At 37.6% G+C, this 15427-nt stretch overlaps 1 protein-coding gene across 9 annotated transcripts in view; it reads left to right on the top strand.

Moving 5' to 3' along the window:
* The window catches only part of KLHL2 (kelch like family member 2), an 80583-nt gene that overhangs the window by 60929 nt on the left and 4227 nt on the right, over positions 1-15427 (top strand). For 8 of the 9 annotated variants that reach the window (XM_036312377.1, XM_036312384.1, XM_036312378.1 and 5 more), the window contains 5 exons: positions 1566-1683; positions 9039-9236; positions 9922-10023; positions 11258-11386; positions 13248-13388. In XM_036312377.1, coding sequence (XP_036168270.1) covers positions 1566-1683; positions 9039-9236; positions 9922-10023; positions 11258-11386; positions 13248-13388 — 688 coding nt within the window. The remainder of the gene's footprint in view (positions 1-1565; positions 1684-9038; positions 9237-9921; positions 10024-11257; positions 11387-13247; positions 13389-15427) is intronic. The other variant, XM_036312376.1, reaches the window with a different exon arrangement.

Here is a 15427-nt window from a genome sequence, read left to right as displayed (position 1 = left end):
TATTCCCTTCAGAATTTTTTGTTGTTGTTGTTAATTTTTATCAGAGATGTTTAACCAAGTCTCTGTCAACTATTGTCTAACCTCCAAGCAGAGTTTAGAAGTTTAAACACCGATCTTATATAAATCCCTACATACAGGGTTCATCTTACTGTTGTATTTTACCCCTGATTTTTTCCCTTTGGTGATTGGATAGGAGGGTAAGGCAGATTTTCTTTGTCAATTCTTTTGTCTTCTTTTTAAAACCTTGAAAATTCTTTCTACTCTCCAGTTAATAAATTACTAAATAGGCTTCTTTTTGGAAACGGGATTTACTCTGATTCAGGAATGATGTTTTCTGTGTGTGCATCTTTCTATAGTTCTGAGTTCAGGTAGGTCATGGCTCAGTCAAGGTTGCAGATCTCTCCTTTTTGTATGTGTGACTCATTCCATCTTTTGTTTGTTTGACTTTTTGGTTTCTTTTGAACATCTGTTTTTTCTATCATCACCTCATCTTTCCCCCAAGGTCCTTTGCCATTCTTTATGGTATTTTATACACAACATCCTTAACTATTATGTTCTTCTGATTTGAAGGCTGTGTTTTCAGTGTTGCTGAAGTGCCTGCTTGTACTTCAGTAAAGGACAAACACAGTGACTACTAAATTCCATCTATCTCACAAGGTTCCTCCCAGATGCTTTCACTAAATTATGGCAGTGTTCCATTTTCTGATCGGCAGTAGCAGCTAATGCCTATAGTAATTTTATATCTTTTTGGTCATATATAATTGTATATTGTTCTTGAATTACCTTATGTGTCTTGTCTCCCATAAGCTCTTGGTAGGTAGAGTCCATGTCTTATATTTCTTGTGTATAATACCTAGCACAGTTTGGACAACTACAGATGATAGATACTTAGTAAATAGTTGTTGGACTGAGTTAATTTGAAGAGATGTATAGACCTCATTTATTCTTAGCACTAGATTATTGTGCATTCATTCATTCATTATCTGTCCTATTGGTTTATTTGGGGGGCATCAAGGGAGGTCTCTTGACTTGACACCCCAGGAATCTGTGCTCTCTTGTGAACTCCAATTCAACTTCTCTTTTTCAATAGTTCCCCCTCCCCCTTTTCCATCTTTCTTTTAATACCTGATTGTCTTTGTCACCTCACCTACCCACTAACATACATTTCACTACTGTGTGCTCTCCTAGACTATGGAGGTCTAATCCCTGATTGTGACAAGGCCAGGATCTGGTTTATAGAAAGCCCTATGACATATTGCAGCCTTGCCAGTGCTGACTGCCTGCTGTTTTTTGGCTTAAATACCGCTTTTGCTTGAAGGATCAGAAACTTACTTTAGTTTCTGAAATCCTTATTTTTGACTAAATGTGCTACAGAATAGAATTGTAGTTCTAATGTGTGCCCCTTTGTTGATGTTTATTAAATGTTGATTAGGTGGGTGTTATCCCCCAGCTCACCCTCCCATCTTCATCCTAACACTCTCCACATCAGTGTCTTTATAAGACTTTTTAAATCCCGGAATGTGCAATGGTGGTTTGTTCAAGTGCTTACATTTCTGCCCTTCCAGTTGATGGTGGTGGTTGGGGGCCAGGCACCAAAGGCTATCAGAAGTGTGGAATGCTACGACTTTAAAGAAGAACGGTGGCACCAAGTAGCAGAATTGCCTTCCAGGAGATGCCGGGCAGGTAAGCAGTTTCCTACTGCTCGGTCATTGGGAGCTTCTTCCTCAGGTCTTGTTTTATTAATTAGAAGAATCTTTATTAGAAAAGCTTTGATAAAGTGGCTATATGGTTAAACAGTGATTCAGAAGACTTGTACAGCTCATTGATGTGAATTAGCTGCTCTGCCTGTATCTTTACAGATCTTTCTGATTCTGTAGTATAAAGTGTAGTAGCTAGCAATTTGCTGGGTTTTTTTGTTCGTTTTTTTGAAAATTTACTAGTTTATCCACTTTTTGACGCTTAAGAATTTACAAGTTGTTTGTAATGGTCCTTACTGTTTCAGAATCACATGATCACATATCATCTACTTCAGGTCCTGGAGAAATTTTTAAATGGCTGGGAATTTTCTTAATGACTTTTGTTGACATGTTGAGAAAGAATCTTTAGGTTGGGACCTTTAGTTCTAGGAGATTCCCAACTTAGTTATAAGCCACAGTTGCCTTCTTCCCAGCATCCATTTTATAAACATTTGTTAAAATAGACCTTATTTAACAAAACTGTAATCAGAAAAGGCAGTTGCAAACTCTAAGGAGTCTTCCTGAGGCTCAAATTTCGATCCCTTATTCATAGCTCCCATAGCAAAATGAATTCTAAGTGTAATGGGACATTTCTCTTATGGTAGTACTTTACCAATACGTCTTGGAGGTTGCTACATATCAGCATAGAGTTACCACATTCTTTAAGAACTGTCTAATATTTTTTTGGGGGGGATTTGGATGTAGTACAAATTTTACTGTGTTTTAATTGAACATTAAGATTGTCTTTAATATTATGTTATAAACAATGATAAAATGAGTTTCTTATACATACATCATTGTGTACAAATGCTAATATATTAGAGCAAGATAAAACTCTAGAACTGGAATTAAAAAGTATCCTAAGATGATACACCAATTATTATACTAACAGTAAAATATGAAGATACCAGTCTCCTTACATTCCCAACAACACCTTGTCATGAATATTTTGAGCTTCACCAATCTGGTAGGTGAAAAATGTGACCTCATTTTTCTTTGTACTTCTTTTATTATAAGGAAAGTTAAACATCTTTCTGAATTGTCAGCTCATGATTTTTGTCATTTTTTTATTATATTGTTTTATTGATTTGACAGATATATTTCTATGTTAAGGAACATAGCCTTTTTGTTTATCATATATGCTATGGATGTTTATTTGTATTAACCTTTTTTCTTTTGACTTGTTATTTTTACCACATAAAATTTTTTTATCATTTTATGGAGTCCTGTACATCAGAGTTTTGTCCTAGGATTTAAGAATTTGTTTCTTGTGTAAAAAAGCCTTACTTTAAAGTTATACGTGTATGTGTATTTGTGTGTGTGTTTATACATACATGTTTTTAAAAATACTTTTTGTGTTGAAATAATTTTACACTTACAGAAGAGTTGTAAAGATAGTACAGTGGGATCTGGTATACTCTTTCCCTATCTTATGTAACTGTGAAACAATTACAAAACCAAGAAATCAGTTTTGGTACATTCCTGTTAACTAAACTATAGACTTTATTCATATTTAACAGTTCTTCTATTAATGTTCATATTGTTTCAGGGTTTCACATTGCATGTTGTCATATATTTTTTTTTTAGTCTCTTCTTGTCTGTCACATTTCCTTAGTCTTTCCTTGTTTTTCATTCCCTTGATTCGTTTGAAGGCATTTTGAAGAATGTCTCTTGCATTGAGGGACCTGGAGAGTATTATGCTAAGCAAAATAAGCCAGTCAGAGAAGGAATAGTGATAGGACTTGTGTCTTTTATGTCTTCAGGAGATTTTTAACATTTTCTTCATATGGTTTCTGTTTGTTCCTTGACAGATTTATTCTTATATGTATTTTATCTTTTAAAGTTTTTTTAAAATTGATTTCAGAGAGGAAGGGAAAGAGAGAGATAGAAACATCAATGATGAGAGAGAATCATTGATTGGCTGCCTCCCGCACACCCCCTACTGGGGGGAATCAAGCCCACAACCGGGCATATGCCCTTGGCCGGAATCGAACTTGGGACCCTTTAGTCTGCAGGCCGATGCTCTATCCACTGAGCCAAACCAGCTAGGGCTATGTCTTTTATCTTTATTGTTACTGTTGGATATGGCATCTTCATGATATTTATAATTGGTTTCTTAATTCACATCTTATTCCTGGTTTCAGGAATCAGTTTGTTTTCCATTGCACCATAAGTCATTGAACTGGACCCATTCCAAAGTGTACTGTTCATGAGTAAATTTCACCCTAATTATGTCATCAGGCCCACACCTCCTTCACATTAGAGCTGATGCCCTTTAACTACAATCTTGGCCAGACTACGCCCTGGGAGCTTCAGTTCCCTGTAACTTTGGGGAAACTAGTTCTTCTAGTTCAAACACCTCTCCACCCAGAATGTTTGGGCGGGGGGAGGAGGGGTGGTTAATTTCACATCATAGATTGATTCATTTATTTATTTTTCCTTGTCACTTGCTAAGTATACCATACTGTCACTAAGATATGATAGATTTTTATTTTGTTTTGTTTGTAGAGAAAATAAAATGAATATTTCAGTGGCCCAGATTCACAGTGAGCATTCCCTGGTGTTACTTATGATTTTGGATATAGAACATTTTTGTGCTGAAATATGCTGCTTGCTTTGTCACTGCTGACTAGTCCCCAGGCTCTCTCAGGAGCTCTACCGCATTTCCTGCTATCGGGGGTGCTCAGGAAGTCTAGTGGCTGTCCTTAATCATTTGCTAGTTCTCTGCCTACCCAAATCATGCATTGCCCACAGCTCCCCTCAGACACTCCTGATTTACCTGAAAATGGCCTGAGTATTCATTTCCAGATTGAACCAGGGACTGAAAAGTCATTTCTTTCCCTGACAGGGAGCTGTCAATGCGCAGCTTTATTTGAATTTTGAAGTCTTTCTTTTTTCTTTATTGATTAAGGTATTACATATGTGTCCTTATCCCCACATTGCCCCCCCCCCCTCGTGCCCTCACCCCCTGGTATCTATGTCCATTGATTAGGCCTATATGCATGCATATAAGTCCTTTGGTTGATCTCTCTCCCTTACCCCCACCCTCCCCTGCCTTCCCTCTGAGGTTTGAGGGTCTGATCAATGCTTCTCTGTCTCTGGATCTGTATTTGTTCATCAGTTTATGTTGCTCATTATATTCCACAAATGAGTGAGATCATGTGATATTTATCTTTCAATGACTAGCTTATTTCGCTTAGCATAATGCCCTCTAGTTCCATCCATGCTGTTGCAAATGTTAAGAATTCCTTCTTTTTTACCTCAAGCGTGGTATTCCATTGTGTAGATGTACCACAGTTTTGTTTTGTTTTTGTTTTTTAATATTTTTTATTGTCTAAAGTTTTATATAAGTCTCCTTTTCCCCCAATTGACCCCCCCCCCCCCCTCACCAGCCATTCCCACCTGGGGCAAGCCCCCACTGCTCCAGTGTCTGTGTCCATTGGTTATGCTAATATGCACGCATACAAGTCCTTTGGTTGCTTTCTAACCCCCTCCCTCCCCTGCCATTTGTCTCTGGATCTATTCTTGTTCATCAATTTATGTTGATCATTATATCCCACATATGAGTGAGATCATGTGATATTTATCTTTCTCTGACTAGTTTATTTCCCTTAGCATAATGCTCTCCAGTTCCATCCATGCTGTTGCAAATGGTAAAAGTTCCTTCTTTTTTATAGCGGCGTAGTATTCCATTGTGTAGATGTACCACAGGTTTTTAATCCACTCACCTGCTGATGGGCACTTAGGCTGTTTCCAAATCTTAGCTATGGTAAATTGTGCTGCTATAAACATAGGGGTGCATATATCCTTTCTGATTGGTGTTTCTAATTTCTTGGAATATATTCCTAGAAGTGGGATTACTGGGTCAAATGGGAGTTCCATTTTTAACTTTTTGAGGAAACTCCATACTGTCTTCCACAGTGGCTGCACCAGTCTGCATTCCCACCAGTAATGCAGGAGGGTTCCTTTTTCTCCACACCCTCGCCAGCACTTGTCATTTGTTGATTTGTTGATGATAGCCATTCTGACAGGTGTGAGATGGTATCTCATTGTTGTTTTGATTTGCATCTCTCGGATGATTAGTGACTTAGAGCATGTTTTCATATGTCTCTGGGCCTTCCTTATGACCTCTTTCGAAAAGTATCTATTTAGGTCCATTGCCCATTTTTTTGATTGGGTTGTTAATCTTCCTTTTGTGAAGTTGTATGAGTTCCCTGTAAATGTTGGAGATTAAACCCTTATCGGTGATAACACTGGCAAATATGTTCTCCCATGAAGTGGGCTTTCTTGTTATTTTGTTGATGGTTTCTTTTGCTGTACAGAAGCTTTTTATTTTGATGTAGTCCCATTTGTTTATTTTCTCTTTAGTTTCCATTGTCCTAAGAGCTGTATCGGTGAAGATACTGCTTTGGCATATGTCTGAGATTTTGCTACCTGTGGATTCCTCTAATATTTTTATGGTTTAAGTCCTTTATCCATTTTATTTTTGTGTATGGTGTAAGTTGGTGGTCTAGTTGCATTTTTTTGCATGTATCTGTCCAATATTCCCAGCACCATTTATTGAAGAGACTGTCTTGACTCCGTTGTATGTTTTTGCCTCCTTTGTCAAATATTAATTGAGCATATTATTTTGGGTCGATTTCTGGGTTCTCTATTCTATTCCATTGGTCTATATGTCTGTTCTTGTGCCAGTACCAGGCAGTTTTGAGAACAGTGGCTTTGTAATACAGCTTGATATCTGGTATTAAGATCCCTCCTACTTTGTTGTTCTTTCTCAGGATTGCTGCAGCTATTCAGGGTCTTTCTTTATTCCAGGTGAATTTTTGGAGAGTTCGTTCTAGGTCTGTAAAATATGCCATTGGTATTTTAATGGAGAGTGCATTGAATCTATAGATTGCTTTGGGTAGTATGGACATTTTAATGATGTTAATTCTACCAATCCATGAAGATGGTATGTTCTCCCATTTGTTTATGTCTTCCTCTATCTCTTTTTTCAGTGTCTATAGTTTTCCAAGTACAGGTCTTTTACCTCCTTAGTTAAGTTTATTCCTACGTATCTTAATTTTTTTTTTGGTGCAATGGTAAATGGGATTGTTTTTTCAGTCTCTCTTTCTGTAAGTTCACTTTTGGTATATAGAAATGCCATAGATTTCTTGGTGTTAATTTTGTATCCTGCTACATTGCCAAATTAATTTATTAAGTCTAATAATTTTTTGATGGAGTCTTTAGGGTTTTCTATGTACAGTATCAGGTCATCTGCGAATAATGACAGTTTTACATCTTCTTTTCCAATTTGGATACCTTTTATTTCTTTTTCTTGTCTAATTGCTATGGCTAGCACTTTCAGTACTATGTCGAACAGGAGTGGTGAGAGTGGGCATCCCTGTCTCATTCCTGTTCTTAGGGGAAATGGTTTTAGTTTTTGCCCATTGAGTATGATGTTGGCTGTAGGTTTGTCATATAAGGCTTTTATTATGTTGAGATATGATCCCTCTATTCCCATTTTGCTGAGGGTTTTTATCAAGAAAGGGTGTTGGATTTTGTTAAATGCTTTTTCTGCATCAATTGATTATGACTATGTGATTTTTATCTCTCAATTTGTTTATGTGATGTATCATGTTTATTGATTTGCGGATATTGTACCATCCTTGCATCCCTGAGATAAATCCTACTTGGTCGTGGTGTATAATCTTTCTGATGTAATGTTGGATCTGATTTGCTAGAATTTTGTTGAGGATTTTGGCATCTATGTTCATGAGTCTTGATGGCATAAAGGACTGCACATCCATGTAATTTAGGGGCCTGGGGAGAAAAAGCACCAGATGGTAAGACAGTAGAGAGTAGTGGTGCACACCCTACCTGACCACATCATATGAAACACTGAGCTAGTGAAACACTTAGCGCTGGTGATTCCTGTTTTCTCCGCCGGATTAAGAGAACTGGGAGGCACAGTGCCTGCCCTCAAGCTGGGCCAGCAACATAAACATTACAGAATTTAAGAACAACAAAAATTTGAATAATTTAAAACAATGATATTGCAGGCTGTATAAGATTTATTAAACTTAAAATAGGTGTATTTGCTGTAGGGGTTCAGGAGCTCTAGGTAATCCTTCAGGCACAAGTGGTTGGGTAAGGCCTCATAGAGATTGTGGAACTTTCACTGCGGCTTGAACTTGAAGATCACAAAGTGAGAGGCACTTGTCAGATAAGGACAATAGCAAGGAAAAGCTCAGGAAGTGGAAAGGTGGTTGAAAACTTTAGCGATGTGGTTTCTCTGTCCAGAGATCACCTAACATCTCATTAGCCCCAGGGATCATCAGCACACTTTTTCTTACAGAAATTTTTTATGTGTCATAGAACATTCTTTTTTTTTTTAATTGTTTTTCAACCATTTAAATATGTAAAATCATTCTTAGCTCCTGGGTTCTACTGAAATAGCCTACAGGATGTAACTTACTAACTCCTGATTTAGCCCACTACAGGACAAACTGGGAGCACGTTCTGCAAATTAAGTATAGACATATAGAGTAGAAGATTCAAAATTTGAAAGCGATGGGAGAAGTACACAGGTTAGAGGAGTTGGCTCAATTTTTAAGTCTGTAAATAAGTCTTTGAAAAAGCCTAGAGTCAAAATAGGACCTCAGCTCATGCCACTGCATTTTTTTTAAAAAATATATTTTATTGCTTTTTTACAGAGAGGAAGGGAGAGAGATAGAGAGTTAGAAACATCGATGAGAGAGAAACATCGATCAGCTGCCTCCTGCACATCTCCTACTGGGGATGTGCCCGCAACCCGGGTACATGCCCTTGACCGGAATCGAACCTGGGACCTTTCAGTCCGCAGGCCGACGCTCTATCCACCGAGCCAAACTGGTTTCGGCGCCACTGCATTTTTTAAAAATACATTTTTATTGATTTCAGAGAGGAAGGGAGAGGGAGAGAGAGAAACATCAATGGTGAGAGAGAATCATTGATCAACTGCCTCCTGCACAGCACCTACTGGGGTGATCGAGCCTGCAACCCTGGCGTGTACTGTGACCGGGAGTTGAACCCTGACCACCTAATTCGTAGGTCGACGCTCAACCTGCCAGGCCCATTGCATTTTAATAATCTTAGAAAGGAGGACCGTTTAGTCATTATGTAGTCTTGCTAATGAATAGCATTTCTTAGGACCTATTCAGTCAGGATTCTCTTACAAATAACTTATTCTATTAACAGCTGTAGACATATTGAAAGCCGTCTTTAGGTAGTGGTGGTAGTGTGGTCACACAGTCATCATTAACTGCTGTATTTCTTTTGCAGGCATGGTCTACATGGCTGGGCTGGTTTTTGCTGTCGGTGGCTTTAATGGTTCCTTACGAGTCCGCACTGTGGATTCCTACGACCCCGTGAAAGATCAGTGGACCAGTGTTGCTAATATGCGAGACCGGAGAAGCACTTTGGGGGCTGCTGTATTAAATGGATTGTTATATGCTGTTGGAGGCTTTGATGGGAGTACAGGTGATTTCCTTTTCATTTTTTTCACATTGATGTTAGAATTAATATAGTGATCACATTTACAGAACGAATCATGACACAATTAGGAGATATCTGAGCATTTTAACAGGTATTATAAAGCTAAGTTTAAAAATTCTATCAAGAATTTCTTTAAGTGATATAAGAGTGGTAAGTATGTTATATTTCCTTCTATGCATTAGTATTAGTCATCTCACTAAGTTTAAAAAGCTAATAAATGACTGGTGGGATTTGAGCTGACTCTTTTTCTTTCTCTAGTTTCTACATTTTCTGTGATGCGGTAATATTACATCCTTATGGAAGAAATTATTTTAAAATATGTCAAATCCTATCCCCAATGCATATGGATAGTAGAAAGTGGTTCCGCTGTATTTCTAGAAAACGTCATCATGGTCATCAATAATAAAAGAACCTTAATAAAAAAAAAACAAAAAAAAACAACAACAACAACAAAAAAGCTAATAAATGTTAGTAGCTTGGGTAGGAGCCCTCTGGAAAAGTCATTCCTATTTATCACTTAATCGATATTTTGACATTCCATCATTTTTCTCTTTTAATTTTAACCCAGTTTCACATCCCTGAACTATTGTTCCCTAGCAACATATATATAAAAGAACAATCACTTTACACTTTTCTAGAGGAGGAAATGAAGAGCGCTGTTTCATTGTAGGTTTATCATCTGTGGAAGCATATAACATAAAGTCTAATGAGTGGTTTCACGTGGCTCCCATGAACACGAGGAGGAGCAGTGTTGGCGTCGGCGTTGTCGGAGGTAGGTGCAGACTCTTCCTGCAGGTGAGCATTTTCAGGTACATGTGGCTTCTTGGCTGTTAGGAGCGGTTCTTCCAATAATCTAAACACCAGTCTCTAAATGGGCAAACAAGTGATCATTTAAAAGGGAACGTAGTATTGTAAAATTTTAATTATCCTTTAAAAAAAGTTAGCTTGTCTATATAGTCTATATAGGGCCCTCCCATGCCCACTCTAGCCCCTCTTACGCCCTCACACCCTCTGTCTCTCCCTCTTCTTCTTTCCTCCCTTCTCTGTCTCTTTGCATATGGAACCTATATAAAACTGTTAACTGATATTAATGCAATTGTTTGGGAGAACAAGTCAGATGGCATATATACAAAATTCTATATCTAGAGAAGGGCTATTTAACGTTTAAGGGATGGGTTGTCACAATTATTTATTTCTACTTTGTCCCCCAGTGGAGTTTAAGAAAGGCTGTATTTTTGGTGTGATTTTTCCCCCCCTTGGGTAAATTTGTGGGTTGCCATGCCATCCCCACTATGGAATATAATTCTTTGCACTAACTTTTTTTTCTTTAGCAGCTTATTGAAAGATAAATTACATTATACAATTCATCCATTTAAAGTGTGCAATTCAGCATGTATCCATCTCAATTCATTTTAGAACATTTTTCTTACCCCCAAAAGCATCCCTACTCCCCTTAGCTGTCACATCCATCCTCTCCAGCTGTCAGCAGCCACTACTCTACTTTCTGTCTCTATATAAATTTTCCATTTCCGGACATTTCACAGGATTTGGTCCTGCGTGACTGGCTCCTCTGACTTAGCACGATTTTCAGGCTTCATTTGTGCTATAGCATTCACTGGCACCTCATTTCTTTTTGTTGCCAAATAGTATTTTATTGTACACTGTTACTAACTCTTGGTTTAACTTTTTTAATTTACTAAGATAACTTTGACATTTGATTTTTTTCCAGGGTGTTGTTCACTTACCAAATATTGTTATCCACAGATAAAATGAGTGTACTTTCTGTTCTGTCTGTCAGATTATTTATGAGAATGTTAAATTAATATAATAACATATACTAGTACTCTGCAGATCTTCATAATATGATTTGGTAACTCTACACGTCACCATTAGGCAAATCAGTAACACTTTAAAGGGAAACTGCTACCATGGAGGAAAATATATTCTCTTCTGACTTGAAGAAAAGCTCTGTATGAATCTGGCTTTCTTTGTGATCCCATGTTTAGGTTTGCTGTATGCCGTAGGGGGTTATGATGGAGCTTCGCGCCAGTGTCTCAGCACCGTCGAATGCTATAATGCCGCCACGAACGAGTGGGCCTACATAGCAGAAATGAGTACCAGGCGGAGCGGAGCAGGTGAGCAGGAACCTCGTGGAGCAGCTGAAGTCGAAAATGATGGGAAAGAGTTAAACAAGTGAAATGATTCACTGACATATCTCTATGTTTTCAGAAAATATACACTGATTCTAATAGCATTGTTAAAGTGTCTTTTGAATTACACAGGTAGTGGTAGGTAGCTGCACTTAAATTTCACTTTGTAAAATTTCTTAGTGCCAAATGAAAGGCTTCTTCTCTGTTTCAGTTAATTATTTACATTGTTTGGCATTTCTTTTAGTTTTTTTTTTTTTTTAGTGCTCATTGAGGAACTTGCTTCATAATCAAGGCTCTTCATATCCATTTCTTTTTCTTCTTTTTTTAAAAATATATTTTATTGATTTTTTTTTTTACAGAGAGGAAGGGAGAGGGATAGAGAGTTAGATACATAGATATGAGAGAGAAACATCGATCAGCTGCTTCCTGCACACTCCCTACTGGGTATGTGCCCGCAACCAAGGCACATGCCCTTGACCGGAATCGAACCTGGGACCTTTCAGTCCGCAGGACAACGCTCTATCCACTGAGCCAAACTGGTTAGGGCATCTTCATATCCATTTCTTACAAATTTTGTGCTTTAATACTTATTATGTAAAATTTCCCAGGGTTGAGAGATTAAAGGAAGAGGTTGATAATCCAGCAGTACGCATTTATTAAGGGGGTTACATACAAGGTGTGTCTTGGGCTGCAGCAAGAGGACATGGATACCCTCCCTGCCACATGGCAGGTGCTAAGGGGTTATATAGGACAGGGCAGGATGGATAGGTTACTGGGGCATGACCTACCCCTGATAAGGAGAAAATGCTTTACATGTTTGCCTGGTGTGGGGCACAGACATGTTCCAAGAAGCAGCACATTTGGGGCATAAGGGAGGGGTCAGCAGTCCCTGAAGGAATTTATGAGAAGTAATCTTTTTTTTTTTTTTTTCCATTTTACTAATTTTATTTCATTCACAGTCACCATATCAATTGAAATTTCTCATTAATTTTTACTTTTCCTAAAGTAATTTGTTGGTCAGAGTTTACTGAACATCCCATATTTTTTTTAAGAAGTAATCTTTTGACTAGAGCAGCCGTGGGCAAACTACGGCCCGTGGGCCGGACCCGTGGGCCGGATCCGGCCCGTTAGAAATGAATAAAACTGAAAAAAAAAAAAAGACCATACCCTTTTATGTAATGATGTTTACTTTGAATTTATATTAGTTCTCATAAACATTCCATCCATGCTTTTGTTCTGGCCCTCCGGTCCAGTTTAAGAACCCATTGTGGCCCTCGAGTCAAAAAGTTTGCCCACCCCTGGACTAGAGGGTCCAATATCAGTCACCTCAGGGAACAGTCTCTCCTCAATAGTACTGGTTTGCTTTTATCATGAAAGTTGTTTTCAAAATGATTAATGGTCTCTCTTTTTAGAATGATAGTTCTTATTATGATTCTCATTTGTCCACTTTTATTTATTTCCCTTTTTTTTAGGTTATATACTTTTAATATCCACTTTAAAAGAATATCCACTTACTTTTACTATGAAGAATAATTTCAGAAATTTTAGTTACAAGTCATTTGAATAAACCCTAATATGGCCCTAACCGGTTTGGCTCAGTGGATAGTGTGTCAGCCTGCGGACTGAAGGCTCCCGGGTTCGATTCTGGTCAAGAGCATGTACTTTGGTTGCAGGCACATCCCCATTTGGGGGTGTACAGGAGGTGGCTGATCGATGTTTCTCTCTCATCGATGTTTCTAACTCTCTATCCCTCTCTCTTCCTCTCTAAAAAAATCAATGAAATATATATATTAAAAAAACCTAATATGCTATAAATTTATTGCTCCTTTTATTCTATATTTTATAGGTGTTGGTGTGTTAAACAACTTATTGTATGCTGTAGGGGGTCATGATGGCCCTTTAGTGCGAAAAAGTGTTGAAGTGTATGATCCCACCACCAATACATGGAGACAGGTTGCAGACATGAACATGTGCAGGAGAAATGCAGGTATCTATCTAGTTCACAATTGTAAAACTTATATGAATTGTATTTACAGTTGTATAGTATCCCCATGTGTTTCCATTGTTCTTTTATTGTTCTGGGTTTTCTAATGGACTAGGTCTTTAAAGGCAGAATCTTCTGTAATAATCCTATGTACTGAATGCTTACTATAGGGCCTAGAACGTAGCAGGTTGTTGTGACACGTCAGTTAACTTACTTACTCCTAGTGGCTATTTTTGGTGATGAATGTAGAGACTAAATTAGAAGAAGAGCCCTCTTTATTTGACATTGAAGTCACTCATTCTTACCACAAATATTTTTGAGTGCCTACCATGTATCACGTACTACAAAACCCAGTTCTTAGGAAATTTAGTCTAGTTGAGTAACTATTCATACCAGATTAAAAAGCTAATATTTATCTGAATCTGGAGGGAAGCCCAAAGAAGCTAACCCTAATCTAATACAGTTCAGGATTTCTATGAAGTGGAAAAGCTAAAACAACAACAAAGAATTTAAGAAAACTGAGGTCTTCAAGATTAGGAAACTAACTCCTTGAAAAGAAAATCCATGGACGGGAAATGGAAAACATATTCAGGAAAGCCAGTCTTTTGGGAAATGCCATTATCTTCATGCCATTTCCCATAGTCCAAAATATGTTCCTGATGAATCTCAAACTCGCTGTATACCATTAGATGATGTTGCAAGAGGCAGGCCCAACACCCTCCAAAATGCTCTTCTTACTTACTCCTTAATTTAACTGTGATTACTATGGGGAATTAAATACTTATGACTGCAAGGACTGTCAACAACAGTGAACTTGCACCTCATTCAATCATTAGTATTTGGTAATGTCCTAGAAACCTCTCAGCTATAGATAGTCCGACTCATGGTAAGACCCACAGATCTGGGCCATAGGTAGAATGAGTGCTTGACCTGGTATATATTAAGTTAGAAAAATCAAAGTAATATGTGCACATGCCTTCCCTAGATTAGGACATATATTTGCAATTTGAACTTTCATTATTTTCCTGAAGGTTGGAATATTTTTATTTTTATTTTTTATTTTTTAAAAAATATTTCTTTATTGATTTCAGAGAGGAAGGGAGAGGGAGAGAGAGATAGAAACATCAATGATGAGAGAGGATCATTGATTGGCTGCCTCCTGCACGTCCCCCATGGGGGATCAAGCCCACAACCCAGGCATGTGCCCTTGACCGGAATCGAACCTGGGACCCTTCAGTCCGCAGGCTGACGCTCTCCTCTGAGCCAAACCAGCCAGGGCGGAATAATCTTATTATTTTCCTCTACTCATGTTGTATTTTCAAATCAAAATAAGCTCATTTCTGTTAGCCAGGAGAATAAGGACATACTGTGTAAAGCAATCATTGCCCTGCTCTTGCTTTTCAAATATTTGAACTACTTTAAAATGGTATGAATTTACTTCCGTCAAGAGACTAGAGTAGTAACACAATTTAGTGTTAGTGGGGAAGATTCACTCCATTTGCACAGATTGCTAGTACACTTCTAAATCCTGTATATGGAGTTGGCTCATTGTTTTGTTAATATAAAAATCTGTTAACACCTGTTAATTATACCAGTAAAACTATCTATGGAACTACAAAGACCAGTGTGTGAGCATTTTTCTAGATTTTTTGATGCCCTTTAGTACCAGTTCATAATGGCTCTAAATGTTGTTATGAATTATTAAATACACTTTATAAAAATATGGAAATAAAGGTGTTTATCTTTTAACTTAGCAATTTTTTTGGTAAAAATTGACATTAAGAAAATAGCTGTGGGGGGTAATGTGGTGATAAGGACACATATGTAATAACTTAATTAGTAAAGAAATTAAAAAAATAGTTGCACAAGGATGAAAAAAGTATGCAAGAGAGATCCTTATTCATTGCAACATCATTGATAGCAAAAAAACTAAGAATAACAATATCCATTAGTAAAAAATTATTTTCGATGTTCATCAAAGACAATTAACAAAATTATGGTATTTTCATACATGGAGTACTAAGCAGTCACTTAAAATTATG

Source organism: Myotis myotis, unplaced genomic scaffold (genome assembly GCF_014108235.1).
Source record: "Myotis myotis isolate mMyoMyo1 unplaced genomic scaffold, mMyoMyo1.p scaffold_m19_p_6, whole genome shotgun sequence".
NCBI lineage: Eukaryota > Metazoa > Chordata > Mammalia > Chiroptera > Vespertilionidae > Myotis > Myotis myotis.
The sequence above is the reverse complement of the archived record's forward strand: the minus strand, read 5'-3'. Positions and strand labels throughout refer to the sequence as shown.